At 39.6% G+C, this 14141-nt stretch overlaps 1 protein-coding gene across 1 annotated transcript in view; it reads left to right on the forward strand.

The window, feature by feature from the left end:
• The window catches only part of LOC118368936 (RPE-retinal G protein-coupled receptor-like), a 44683-nt gene extending 38316 nt beyond the window's left edge, over positions 1-6367 (forward strand). The window contains exons 6-7 of the mRNA XM_035753447.2: positions 4234-4347; positions 6028-6367. Of these exons, the coding sequence (XP_035609340.1) occupies positions 4234-4347; positions 6028-6171 (258 nt within the window). The 3' untranslated portion in view covers positions 6172-6367. The remainder of the gene's footprint in view (positions 1-4233; positions 4348-6027) is intronic.
• The last annotated feature ends 7774 nt before the right edge of the window (positions 6368-14141 follow it).

The raw sequence follows: 14141 nt of genomic DNA on the forward strand, positions 1-14141 counted from the left end.
AAAATGGGAAAGTAATTCTGCTTTGAAAGTTGATCAACATGTAAACTAACTTTTGATAACTATCTTTTAATGTTTTGGTACTGCTATTGGAGAGCCCTTTGTGTACACATTCAGCATTGTTCACACTCTCTTAAGCCTTAGTCCCACCCCTCTCTTTAAGGGTTGATCCGAGCGTTCTGTACTAACTTGCCAGTTAATTCCAGACATTTAAGAGAGAGAGAGAGAACAGCTCCCTGAACATTACTCACCCTAGCAGCGCTGGTTAGGCTGTTATGTTATCCAGAGCTTTGGTGACTTCAACTGTGCAGTCAGATTGTCCATTGGTAAATGCAGAGCATTTCGCATTCAAGGCGCACACTGTACGCTCAGGCCAATAAGTAGGGTTGAGCCGAAAGCACCCAAGCTAACTGGCTAACATTAGCTAGCTACTTCCAGACACATAATGAGAGAACACCGCACTCTGACCCTTTTATTCACCCTAGCAGAGCTGGTTAGGCTGTTTTCATGTTATTCAGAGCATTGGTGACTCTAACAGTGCTGCTGGCAACAAGTGAATTACGATTTGAATTACGTTTACTGACACCGGACATATTCAATGGGTGTTCAGCGTTAAAAAAATGTATCAGTTATTCTGCTCTCTGGCACACTAAGATGAGTTTTTTGTTAAGAAATGTAGCTAGAAACCTAGGTAGGTAAACAATGAATCCCAACGCATGACATAATGTTAGTTAGCAAGCCAACCAGCCAATGTTAGCTAACTATCAGTACACTGTAACTTGAAAAAAATATTTTGTCAAAATTAGAAACGAGTAAAATCTGAAAATGTAGCAAGCTACAATATCTTATCCATGGTCTGAAGTTGGAGTAGATAGCCCGAGCGAATTTACCAGCTAGTACGTCTAACAACAGTTACAGTGACATTGTACTGAAATGGAGACTTGCATAGTGGAGTCTTGACATGTAGCTAGCTAGCTAAACAATGGACCATACTCACAACTCATGACGTTACTACCCTGCATGAATTTGCAGGTAGCAAACCAACCAGTTCTATGGCTATAACTAGTCAAGCAAATGTGTCTGAGATACAAAGAATAAGATCATACACATAACATTGCATAGCGACCCAGCCAGCTAATGTTAACTAGCTAACAGTACACTTGAAATTAAACCATACTGTCAAAATTAGAAATGTGTAATATCTGAATGTAGCTAGCTAGACTATCTTACATCATGGTTGGATGCGTCTTCTGTCTGATGCTAGGCATGGTTGCCCTTAGTTTGAGGATGTAATCCAGACGGGTGCTTTCTCCATCTCATTAGCTATCATACTCGAATTCCATTGATTTCAAAACTCAGTCCTCCAGAAAGCGGAGAGCATACACATAACATTAGCTAGTGAGCATGCCAGCTAATGATAACTAGCGAACAATACACTTTAACTTGACATTACGTTTATGCAGTTTTACTACGTGATACATTTTTTAAAAACTTGTTCGACACGATTACCTAGAAATACTGAACAGCTCCATTAGACAAGTGCTTGCTACATAGCAGACCAATCCAACCTCATCTCTCAGCATGTCCAGCCCACTTATCTCTGCCAGTCATGACTAGCGGGAAGGTTGCTGGCTTTTTCTGTGGCTAAACCAACTAGGCTCATAATATAACCAGGTTACTGAAAAAGTAATTCCCCCCTTACACTCAATAACTAGCGTACAAGTTTGATATTACGGCACATGAAAGTTCACATGTTCGAGAAAGCATTTCTGCCAAAAAAACGCTATTTGCTAAAAACATTTTTTTTACCATTCAAACGGCTCTCTTGAGAAGTCATTACTTGCAACATATGCCTAGTTTACTAAATCGGGTCACTAATTTAGGACTAACTTATTCCTTGCCACCCATTCTGAAACTAACTGCATCGCTTTAAGTGAAGCAGTCATTTCAATCACTGTAGTACCTCCCGAGTGGCGCAGCGTTCTAAGGCACTGCTTCTCAGTGCTAGAGGTGTCTTAACATATCCTGGTTTGATTCCAGGCTGTATCACAACCGGCCGTGATTAGGAGTTCCATAGGGCGGCACACAATTGGCCCAGCGTCATTAGGGTTTGGCTGGTGTCGTGTCTTTGGCTATGCCGGAATAAGTGATATAACATGCTATTCTATAAAATAATTGATCTGTAATTAATATCACCAGATTGAGCTAATCATGTAAATGTAATTAACTAGAGAGTCGGGCACCACGAAATAATATTTATAGAGCTGTTATCTTCCGAATAAACTCTTAAAGACCTAGTAATACATTTCCCCTCACATTCTGACGTTCTCAGAATCTCTATGTTAACCAAGGGTAACCTCAGTAGGGTAGAGAGAGGAAAAGGGGGGGAAGAGGTATTTATGACTGTCATAAACCTACCCCCCAGGCCAACGTCATGACACCGGGGTAGGCCGTCATTGTAAATAATAATTTAGGTTGTTAATTTTTTTATTTATTATAGTGTTGAGTCATCCGCATACATAGACACACTGGCTTTACTCAAAGGTGGTGGTATGTTGTTCGTAAAGACTTTAAAAAGTAAGGGGCTTAGACAGCTTCCCTGGGGAATTCCTGATTCTACCTGGATTATGTTGGAGAGGCTTCCATTAAAGAACATCCTCTGTCAACATGCACAATCCCTATAGTGCCAATGTTAATCTATTTCGTTTTTTTGCCCATGTAAGGTGTAGAGCATCAAGGCCCCCAGGAGAAGGGATTAGGTGGGTTGGTTTGAAAAGCAACCACTGTGCCGTAAAGGAAGCCACTATACATACGTCCCGCGGGACTGGAGGGACTGAATCAGGTTGCCTCTATATGTTGCATAAGACATTTACTCATGGTGCTGTAGCTAGGTCTAAGACCGCGCTAGTCGGAGCACAAATGTGACTATGCTGCAGGAAAGCGTGAGCTCTTCTCACTAAGGCAGCACTGTTACTGTTATGTAACCTTCAAATAGCATCACTCACACACAGACATGCTCTCTCTGTGTCTCTCTCACACACAGACACACACATCCAAGACCTGAAATCCACACATCACCTTATCACTATTTTGGAAAAACAAAGCCCCCTCTCCTCTCAGACTCCCCTGACAAACAGAGTGTTGGGTTTCTACTAGAAATGTCTACAAAACTGTAAACTATGTAATTAACATTATTTTATGGATACAAAAGTTGTACACATGGCAATCCAATCTTTGTGTCATGTGTACTCAAAAAGAACACATATACACAAACAAACCTGTTACCCCCAAGTATAATGCAGTATGAATATGAAACATGGGATTACTCAATGGTCAGTGAACAACGTTTCCCTGTGTACCTGTTTTGGTGCATGATGTCTTTGTTTGCGAGCTGAACTCGGAATGTAGTTCATTATGAAATTATGGTAAGCTACATATTGTGTTTCTATCCCAGCCGTTATCCCATGCTTGTGACCAGACCGTCACATGCATGTAAGCCCCATGATCCGAGATGTTTTTCTTTCTTTTTTTGTTCTCTTCATGGCTGAACAGTAACAATTCCTTCTCTCTCTCTCCCTCTCTCTCTCCATCTCTCTGCTCTCTCTTTCTCCCTTTGCATGTTTTGGAATGATTTTATTCTGTACAGGCTTTCTTCTTTTCATTCTGTCTATTAGGTTAGGATTGTGGAGTAACTACAATGTTGTTTATCCAACCTGTATCTTTAAGTAATAACTTCACCATGCTCCAAGGTATATTCAATGTCTGCTTTTTTTTAACCCAACCATTCTTTGCGAGACATTGGAAAACCTTGCAGGTTTTTGTAGTTGAATCTGTGTTTGAAATGCACTGCTCCACTGAGCGACCTTACAGATTAATCCATGTGTGTGCTACAGAGATGAAGTAGTCATAAAACATTATTTTAACACTATTGCACACAGAGAGTCCGTGCAATTTATTATGTGACTTGCACATTTTTACTCTTGAACTTATTTAGGCTTGTTATAACAAAGTGGTTGAATACGTATTGATTAAAGACATTTCAGCTTTTAATTTTAAATACATTTGTAAACATTTCCACTTTGAAATGATTGGGTATTGTGTGTAGGCCAGTGACAATTTTTTTTATTTAATCCATTTTAAAATTCAGGCTGTAACACAACAACATTTTGCAAAAGTAAAAGGGTGTGAATACTTTCTGAAGGCATTGTAAGTAATATACTGTCAATCTCTCTACAGTTTAACACTTCCACTCCCCTGAAGACATTTTTGTTCTGCTGGGGACCCTATGGAGTCCTTGCCTTCTACGCTGCTGTTGAGAATGCCAACTTGGTCTCTCCCAAAATTAGGATGGTAAGGACAACACACACGCACACAGCACATCTAATCTGACAGAAAACTTCATATAGATTTCTCAAGGTCATATGACTTTGTGTATTCCAACGGTATTTTACTCCATTTACCAAATGCAATACTCAGGGTTTCTGTGTAATATAGTAGTCATTAATCGCATTGCTTGATTATATACAGTGCATTCAGAAATTATTCAGACCCCTTGACTTTTTCCACATTTTGTCACGTTATTCGTATTCTAAAATGTATTAACTTGTTCCCCCCCCTCATCAATTTACACACAATACCCCATAATGACAAAGCAAAAACACTTTTTTAGAAATGTTTGCAAATGTATTAAAAAATAAATAAACTGAAATATTACATTTACATAACTATTCAGACCCTTTACTCAGTACTTAGTTGAAGCACCTACAAGCTTGGCAAACCTGTATTTGGGGAGTTTCTCCCATTCTTCTCTGCAGGTCCTCTCAAGCTCTGTCAGGTTGGATGGGAGAGTCACTGCACAGCTATTTTCAAGTCTCTTCAGAGATGTTCGATCGGGTTCAAGTCAGAGCTCTGAATGTGACGCTTAGGTATCAGGACAAAGGGTTTAATTTTGGTTTCATCAGACTAGAGAATCTTGTTTCTCATTATCTGAGCATTTTTAGGTGTCTTTTGGCAAACTCCAAGTGGGCTGTCATGTGTCTTTTACTGAGGAATGGCTTCCATCCATAAAATTATGCAGAGATGGTTGTCCTTCTGGAAGGTTCTCCCATCTACACAGAAGAACTCTGGATCTCTGTCAGTGACCATTGGGTTCTTGGTCACCTCTCTGACCAAGGCCCCTTTCCCCTGATTGCTCAGTTTGGCAGGGCTGCCAGCTCTAGGAAGAGTATTGGTGGTTCCAAACTTCTTCAATTTAAGAATGATGGAGGTCACTGTGTTCTTGGGGACCTTCACTGCTTTAGAAATGTTTTGGTACCGTTCCTTAGATTTGTGCTTCGACACAATCCTGTCTCGGTGATCTACAGACAATTCCTTCGACCTCATGGCTTGGTTTTTGCTCTGACATGCACTGTCAACTGTGGGACCTTATATAGAAAGGTGTGTGTCTTTCCAAATCATGTCCAATCAATTGAATTTACCACAGGTGGACTCCAATCGAGTTGTAGAAGGATAATCAGTGGAAACAGGATGCACCTGAGCTGAATTTCGGGTCTTATAGCAAAGGGTCTAAGTACTTATGTAAATAAGGTATTTCTGTTTTTGATTTGTAATAAATGTTCAAACATTTTTTAAAAACTATTTTCGCATTGTGATTATTAGGTATTGTGTGTAAATTAAAGAAGATTTTTTATATGTTTCATTCATTTTAGAATAAATCTGTAACGTGAAACAAAATGTGGAAAAATTCAAGGGTTCTGAATACTTTCCAAATGCACTGTAACTCATGGTCCTTTGGTTCCCAAAGCAATGTGCATTTAACACATACTTGTATAGTGTATTGCCCATTCAGGAATCAAACTCACAACTCTGATGTGCCAAATGTCATTTTCCAACCAACTGAGTCATTCAACCCTTTATGTATATCTGTATTTTAACAAACATGTTGTACAGTTTGACACAAATGTACCATTTGTTTCTTTTTGAGCTCGTACTGAGACATTGACATTGCTCTGTTTGGTCTTCTGTTTGAAGTTGGCTCCTATTCTGGCAAAGACCTCTCCTACCTTCAACGTTTTCGTGTACGCCCTGGGCAATGAGAACTACAGAGGAGGCATCTGGCAGTTCCTCACTGGGGAAAAGACTGAAGTGCCTCAAATTGAGAACAAGTTCAAATAAACTAAGCATGTGAAAATCACACACAAACTGTCCTCTTGTTTTTCCAAAAGGTACGAATGTTGTTGTAGATTCATTAAAGTCACTGGACCTGGCCTTCAGTGTGTGTGTGTGTGTGTGTGTGTGTGTGTGTGTGTGTGTGTGTGTGTGTGTGTGTGTGTGTGTGTGTGTGTGTGTGTGTGTGTGTGTGTGTGTGTGTGTGTGTGTGTGTGTGTGTGTGTGTGTGTGTGTGTGTGTGTGTGTGTGTGTGTGTGAGGCATTTTAGTCTGGGGTTAACATGGAGTGTTGTGTTTGTGTTCAGTCTCTCGTTTAGGATGAGCAGTAGACACACACCATGCCAGACTGGTGAAAAACTATATTATTAGATATTGATATTGTAAATTATGACATATAATTATGAATTCCTGTCCAGCTCAAATAGCCAAGAACATCATTTCTCTAAATGGACTAAAATACATATATTTTTTTAACACTTCTTTCCGTCGACAGGTAAAATGCTTCATCACTTTATGATGTCTTGTTATCATCTACAGACAATTCCTTCGACCTCATGGCTTGCTTTTTGCTCTGACATGCACTGTCAACTGTGGGACCTTATATAGACAGGTGTGTGCCTTTCTAAATCATGTCCAATCAATTGAATTTACCACATGTGGACTCCAATCGAGTTGTAGAAGGATAATCAGTGGAAACAGGATGTACCTGAGCACAAGTTCGAGTCTCATAGCAAAGGGTCTAAATACTTATGTAAATAAGGTATTTCTGTTTTTGATTTGTAATAAATGTTCAAACATTTTTAAAAACCTGTTTTCCCATTGTGATTATGAGGTATTGTGTGTAGATTAATGATGTTTTTATTCATTTTAGAATAAAGCTGTAACATAACAAAATGTGGAAAAAATGCAAGGGGTCTGAATACTTTCCAAATGCACTGTAACTCATGGTCCTTTGGTTCCCAAAGCAATGTGCATTTAATATTATGAGATGCTAATATAATGGGTCATACATGTGTATAACAACTGTTGCTCTAACAATACATTATAACCACATCAAAATGCATCATACTTGCAGGCTTCACTCATCAAATATGATACTACTTTGCATTCCTTTGAATCTGGATAAATTCATGTAAAGAGTAGAGCTCCCCTGATAGAAATCCTTTAGAGCTCTAGTCCCAGTAGATGCCATATGGTCATCCAGAGATTGGGCATTCCAATCTTGCTTTGTAGGTTATTACAGGCAAAGGTCCTGGTTGAGCTACAAAGCAGAATTAGTAGAGCAGCAATCCTACCAAAAAGGGTGCTTTTCATGAAAACACATCCCTCCGGCCACCCTGAGATTATAAGAAAGAAAGAAATGTATTTTGCATGCTCTTCTCTCCTCCAGGCTTAGTTTCAAAGGCAGTAATGTAAAATGTTGTCCTATTTCACATAGAAGTATTTTTTGTTAGCACATCATTCCTGTTAGAAAGTAAACTACTAAAATAGATGTTCATTGTTGACAGGTGATAAATGGTCAGAGAGGTTATAACAATCACCTTCATTATGATGCACCAAATGTGACATTAAACCTTGCACGTCATTGATTAAGGTGATGTGACTAAGGTAAAGTCCCTTGACATTAATTGATTCTAACGAAAGAGCACAAGGTAGTGTTTGAGACCCGTTCATTCCATCCAACTCTTCGAGTTTTATGTATGATTCAGTTTAAGTGGAGAGAACAGTTTACCAGCCAGCATCAGTTAACATCTGTTTCCTTTTCAACATTATTACCACAACACTTCGTACGTACCTTGTCTGATGGTTGATGCTCAGAAAATAAAGAATGGATACAATACTTTCATAGGAGAGTATGGGAGATAAGATAAATACAATAAAGACTAACAAGGTAGTAAGATATAAGGTGACCTCATTGATACAGTGGTAACACTTTACTTAAAGCCTGCTTTATAACATGTATGAGGCTTTCTAATGTCTTATAATATGTTATATCTCTATATCAACCTTTCAACTGAATAAAAATGGGTGTTATCTAGTCGAGATTATTATCATACATGTTTATGAAAAGTCTTACAATGTTTTATAACTCCATTATGAAGCACCATACCTCCAGGCTGATAGGGTAACATAGGTCAGACTGAGAGAGAGAGCCAGTTACCATAGCAGATGATAATCAATGACAATGATGATAAATCAAACATAAAATCCTTTTGTTATTATAGGAGAAACTCAGATGATCTGCTTTGCAATTGTAAAAACTCCTAATGCAGAGTGTAGGCCTAAATTTATGGTATCTATGAGTCTCATTCAGGTATCTAGGGTGAGAAATGTAAGCAATGTGTAAGCATCAACACATAGAAACCACATGAGCTGTTCAACTATCTAAAATGCAGAGTGAAAATGGTCCTTCTTTCCATTCCCGTCCTTGATTGACAATCATCTATACAATGTCACGTGTGTTATCAGTGACATCATCAGAATAGCACAGTCATTTGGCAATTCACAAACTCTGACCTTTCCAAATCAACCATGTAATCTTAATACGATTTAAGTGCTGTCACGTGCGGTTTTCTAATAAGATTGCAACTTCTAAGAATTCCAAAACATAAACAGCAACATTTATAGTAGCTGTTTTTTTGTGTTTTGTGGGGAGGTAAAACTCCCTGTTATGTACAATTCAATCAAATATTTGCATCAGGATGTTTATAGCCTAGTGGTTAGAGTGTTGGGCCAGTAACCAAAAGATTGCTGGAAGGTAAAAATGTTTAATTCTACCCCTGAACAAGGTAGTTTACCCACTGTTCCCCAGTAGGCCATCATTGTAAATATGAATTTGTTCTTAACCGACTTGCCTGGTTAAATAAAGGTTAAATATCAATTTATAGAATCACATTGGTATAAAGAAAGAGTAATTGCCATCAAACATAGTCCATTTAAATTATTGAATGGAATCAACTGTAAAAATCATAGTTCTAAGAAATATTTTAGACATATTAGGTATTTGTGCATTGACATTTTAAACCCCACAGTCTAATCAGTGAAAGGTGCAAGTGACTTGTGAACACCCATGAGATTTGTGGATGTCTCTGATCTATAGTTGTTCGTATTTTGAAACAGCTTCATATAAATTATTATTGATGTATTATTGATACTTTTCAGTGGACTTCCCCAAGTGCTTCCCCAAGTGTTTTTTCTTGACAAATCACTATTCTGTCAAAACTGTAAAACATATTGTGTGAGTGCTATTAAAAAAAATAGGTTATTTGCATCAGCTTTTTGAATATTTCCAACATTAGGTATTCTTATGTATAATATACTTAACTTTTGTTGTTTCACAAACAATAATATACTAATTCCAGAATCAAAATATGGCTTATATCCAACATGTTTTTTATCAATTACAAAACTGTTATTACTCATTAGATCAAATTACAGTTTTTGACCAGTTACTGATCATGAATTACTGAAATGACTTGCCATTTGAACCCACATTATAATGTGCAGGCTTAATTCATCACATAAAGGGAAACAAATGGCATCATGTTAGTTTCTAGGCCTTGCCGAGGTCAAGGAGATGCCCCACTTGACCTTAGCTCGCATGGTCTGACTGCAGAGACCCTGCAAATAATAGGCCCGGAATGAAGCCTGACAAGTAGAGATTTAATGATACTTTGGACATATTGCGGCCACTAGGTCACACAGAGACACGCCGTTTCGATGGGCTCATCGGGGGCAGGTTGGGGTGGATAACCCACAAAGATATTCTAGCTGGGCGTGACGGTTCATGTAGTTCATCACCGGATTAAGTGATATGACATGCTATTCTATAAAATAATTTCTTCGTAATTAATATCACCTGATTGAGCTAATCATGTAAATGTAATTAACTAGAGTGTCGGGCACCACTAAATAATATTTATAGAGCTGTTATCTTCTGAATAAACTCGTAAAGACCTCGTAATATTTTACATCAATAGCAGTCAACATTAATCTTAATTTTAATTCAGTCTCATAATCTGAAAGTTGTAAATTCTGCAAGAACCCTGGCTAACAATTTGAATCAGCAATACAAAATTGGGAATAATTATTTATTTACTAAATACCTAACTAATCACACTGACTTCACATACACACAATTAATCATAAATGAATTACAAATGACGTCATAAAGAAAAACGCCCCAAGTGGGCGGAACAGATATGACAGCTTGTCACACAAAAGAAAAGGGGCTGGGTTTGAGTGAAGGAGCGGGAGGACTAAGGAACAAAGGGAAGAAGCTGGGCTATCGTAAATACAGTATCTTATGCATTCTAAATTACCCTCCATTTGGAAAAGGAAAATGCAATAAATATTTACTCTGAGCTGCTCTTCAGTAGGTTGGTGGTAGATGGAAGACCGTGTTGCCAAACCGAGTCCTCTGTCATTTGAAGAATGTCTCTGGTGGTCACTTGGAAAAGTTGTAGTAACGTCATTGTGTGGTAGATAGTTCCTTCCTAACCTTGCGTTTGCAGCTGTGGTCACTAACTCAACAGCTAGGAGGTATCACTTCTGTCGTGAATAAGAGTTCAAAGTTCATACCATTCGCAACCAAAGCTCATGCTGATGTTGGCTTCGTTCTGTAGTTATTATCTGAACCATTCTGACATAGGACCGTCATCTTACCTCATCGGAACAGGAAGTTATGTTGTCGTCAAGGCTTTATATAGAAAGGGAGAAAAGAGGTGTGTGTCATAGTTTACAACCTATGTGTCTTCACGTGGGCAGGCCACTGAGTGAGCAGCAATATCTTATTAAAATCCACATCTCACATTTTAGAAGCTAAAATCACATTTCATCCCATCACAAATAATTTCATATTCAAACATTTAAATTGAACAACAATTCCATGTGAATCCGATAACTCTGATGTGTAGACTTTCCACTGTAGAGTTTATGTCATCTAATCATTGATGAGAATGTCTCAGATGACAACCGAACTGACATCATATTCATTAACTTCTTGAAACTAGGGGGCACTATTTTCATTTTTGGAAAAATAACGTTCCCAAAGTAAACAGGCTATTTTGTCAGGACAAGATGCTGGAATATGCATATAATTGACAGCTTAGGATAGAAAACAGTCTAAAGTTTCCAAACTGTAAAAATATTGTCTATGAGTATGACAGAACTGATATTGCAGGCAAAAGCCTGAGAAAAATCCAATCAGGAAGGGACTCTTATTTAGAAAGCTCTGCGTTCCTATGCGTCCCAGAACTGGGCAGGCTTAAATCATCACAGAAAAGAAATCAAATCTCATCAACCTCATCTCTAGGCTGTGCAGTGATCAAGGAGATGCCCCACTTGATAGAAGCTCGCTCGGTCTGACCTCAGCGACTGTGCAAATAGTATGATTGGAACGAAGCCTGACTAGTGGTGATTTATTGATGCTTTGGACATATTTCAGCCATTGTGTCACACAGAGACACGCCGTTTCGATGGGCTCATCGGGGGGTGGTTGTTGTGGATAAGCCACAGAGTTATCTTCTTATGGCTGATATCCCGCTACCTGGATCGATATGACAACAGCCAGTGAAAGTGCATCTCATAATTTAAAATCCTCAAAAATAGAAGTATTGCACACCATTTTAAACATAAACTTGTTGTTAATCCCACCACAGTGTCCAATTTCAAAAAGGCTTTACAGCAAACGCACACCACACTATTATGTTAGGCCACTGCCTAGTCACAGAAAAACACAGCCATTTTTCCAGCCAAAAAGACGAGTCACAAAAAGCAGAAATAGCAATAAAATTAATCACTAACCTTTGATGATCTTCATCAGATGACCCTCATAGGACTTCATGTTACAAAATACACAATACATTGGCATGTAATTTCCAAAACATCCTGTGATTTTGCAGAGAGCCACATCAATTTACAGAAATACTCATAATGAACATTAATAAAAGATACAACTGTTATGCGTTGAATTATAGATATACTTCTAATTAATGCAACCGCTGTGTCACATTTCAAAAATACTTTACGGAAAAAGCACACCATGCAATAATCTGAGTACAGCGCTCAGACAACAAAACAAGCCATACAGTTACCCGCCATGTTGTGGAGTCAACAGAAGTCAGAAATAGCATTATTAATATTCACCTACCTTTGCTGATCTCACCTGCCCTCTCCATCCTGCCCCGACCTCCCGTCCCGTTCTCCCCGCTCCACCCCCCTTAGAGAATAGAGAAGCAGGGATGCTTTATGAGGAGCTGTAGGGTGCCACGGTTATCGATCTTGCATCCCAGTGGAGGCACGTCACACACTATAAGCCCAGCACAAGTCTTTGGTGAATGGGGCTGAAATGGCTTTGGGGATCCCATCCTGCTGACCAACAGTTTCGTCCACCTGCTCCTTCATCCTCTAACCTGTCTCCTCTCCAGCCCAGGGGCTCTCTACCACATATACTACAGCCGGGTCTGGTCAATCGGTCCCCACCGCCCTTCGGTCCTCAAGGAGTCTTTTAAACCAATTGTGGCAAAAGAACCGCCGCACCTCCCCAGCTGTTTCCCCAGGTGTCATCATCGGCAGCTCTATGGCGAGAAATATCTAGGATCACAGTGCTAAAACCCTGTGCTACACAAGAGCACGAGTACAGGACATTACAAGGCTGCTTCCCACCATTCTACACCCGACGGGAACTGCCGCTGTCGTAGTCCACGTGGGGTCAAACGACATCAGTGCTAGCTCAGAACTTCTGAAAATTGATTTTAAAGAACTGATTCTAGCATTGAAATATTCCAAAAAGCAGCCAATAATTTCAGGTCTGGTACCATCGTTGGGCCGCAAGTGTGGATGATTCAGCAGGCTAGTGGCATTACACATCTGGCTAAAATATTACTGTAGCTCTTTTCAAATCACTTTTATAGGTAACTTTCACACCTTCTGGAAACAGAAGATACTCTAGGAATGACGGAGTCCATGCAATTCATCTTGGCTCCTGAACTCCACGCAAGACTGCGTTAAAACCTCTTTAGACTAGGGGGCAGTATTTTGATGTTTGGATGAAAAATGTGCCCAAAGTAAACCCCAAATTTGTGCATGTGCGAGTGCCTGGAGCGAGACCTTTTCTCTCTCTCTCATATTGAAATGGCTACCGTCCGTCCATATTATCGATGATGTATTGTAAAAACAATCTGAGGATTGATTATAAACAACGTTTGACATGTTTCTACGAACTTTACGGATACTATTTGTAATTTTTGTCTACCCATTGAGACCTGTCATGGATTACTAAACAAAACGCGCCAACCAAATGGAGGTTTTTAGATATAAAAAATAAACTTTATCGAACAAAACAAACATTTATTGTGTAACTGGGAGTCTCGTGAACGGAAAGGCTCTGGAGCAACGAACCGCCCTTGCTGTCTCTGCCTGGCCAGTTCCCCTCTTTCCACTGGGATTCTCTGCCTCTAACCCTATTACAGGGGCTGAGTCACTGGCTTACTGGGGCTCTCTCATGCCGTCCCTGCAGGGGGTGCGTCACCTGAGTGGGTTGATTCACTGTTGTGGTCATCCTGTCTGGGTGGCGCCCCCCACCTTGGGTTGTGCCGTGGTGGAGATCTTTGTTTGGGCTATACTCAGCCTTGTCTCAGGATGGTAAGTTGGTGGTTGAAGATATCCCTCTAGTGGTGTGGGGGCTGTGCTTCCTGGCAAAGTGGGTGGGGTTATATCCTTCCTGTTTGGCCCTGTCCATGGGTGTCCTCGGATGGGGCCACAGTGTCTCTGACCCCTCCTGTCTCAGCCTTCAGTATTTATGCTGCAGTAGTTTGTGTCGGGGGCTAGGGTCAGTTTGTTATATCTGGAGTACTTCTCCTGTCCTATTCGGTGTCCTGTGTGAATCTAAGTGTGTGTTCTCTAATTCTCTCCTTCTATCTTTTTGATTTGATGACGTTTTGAAAAGATCTCTCTCTCGGAAGAACTGACTTATTT

Source organism: Oncorhynchus keta, chromosome 3 (genome assembly GCF_023373465.1).
Source record: "Oncorhynchus keta strain PuntledgeMale-10-30-2019 chromosome 3, Oket_V2, whole genome shotgun sequence".
NCBI lineage: Eukaryota > Metazoa > Chordata > Actinopteri > Salmoniformes > Salmonidae > Oncorhynchus > Oncorhynchus keta.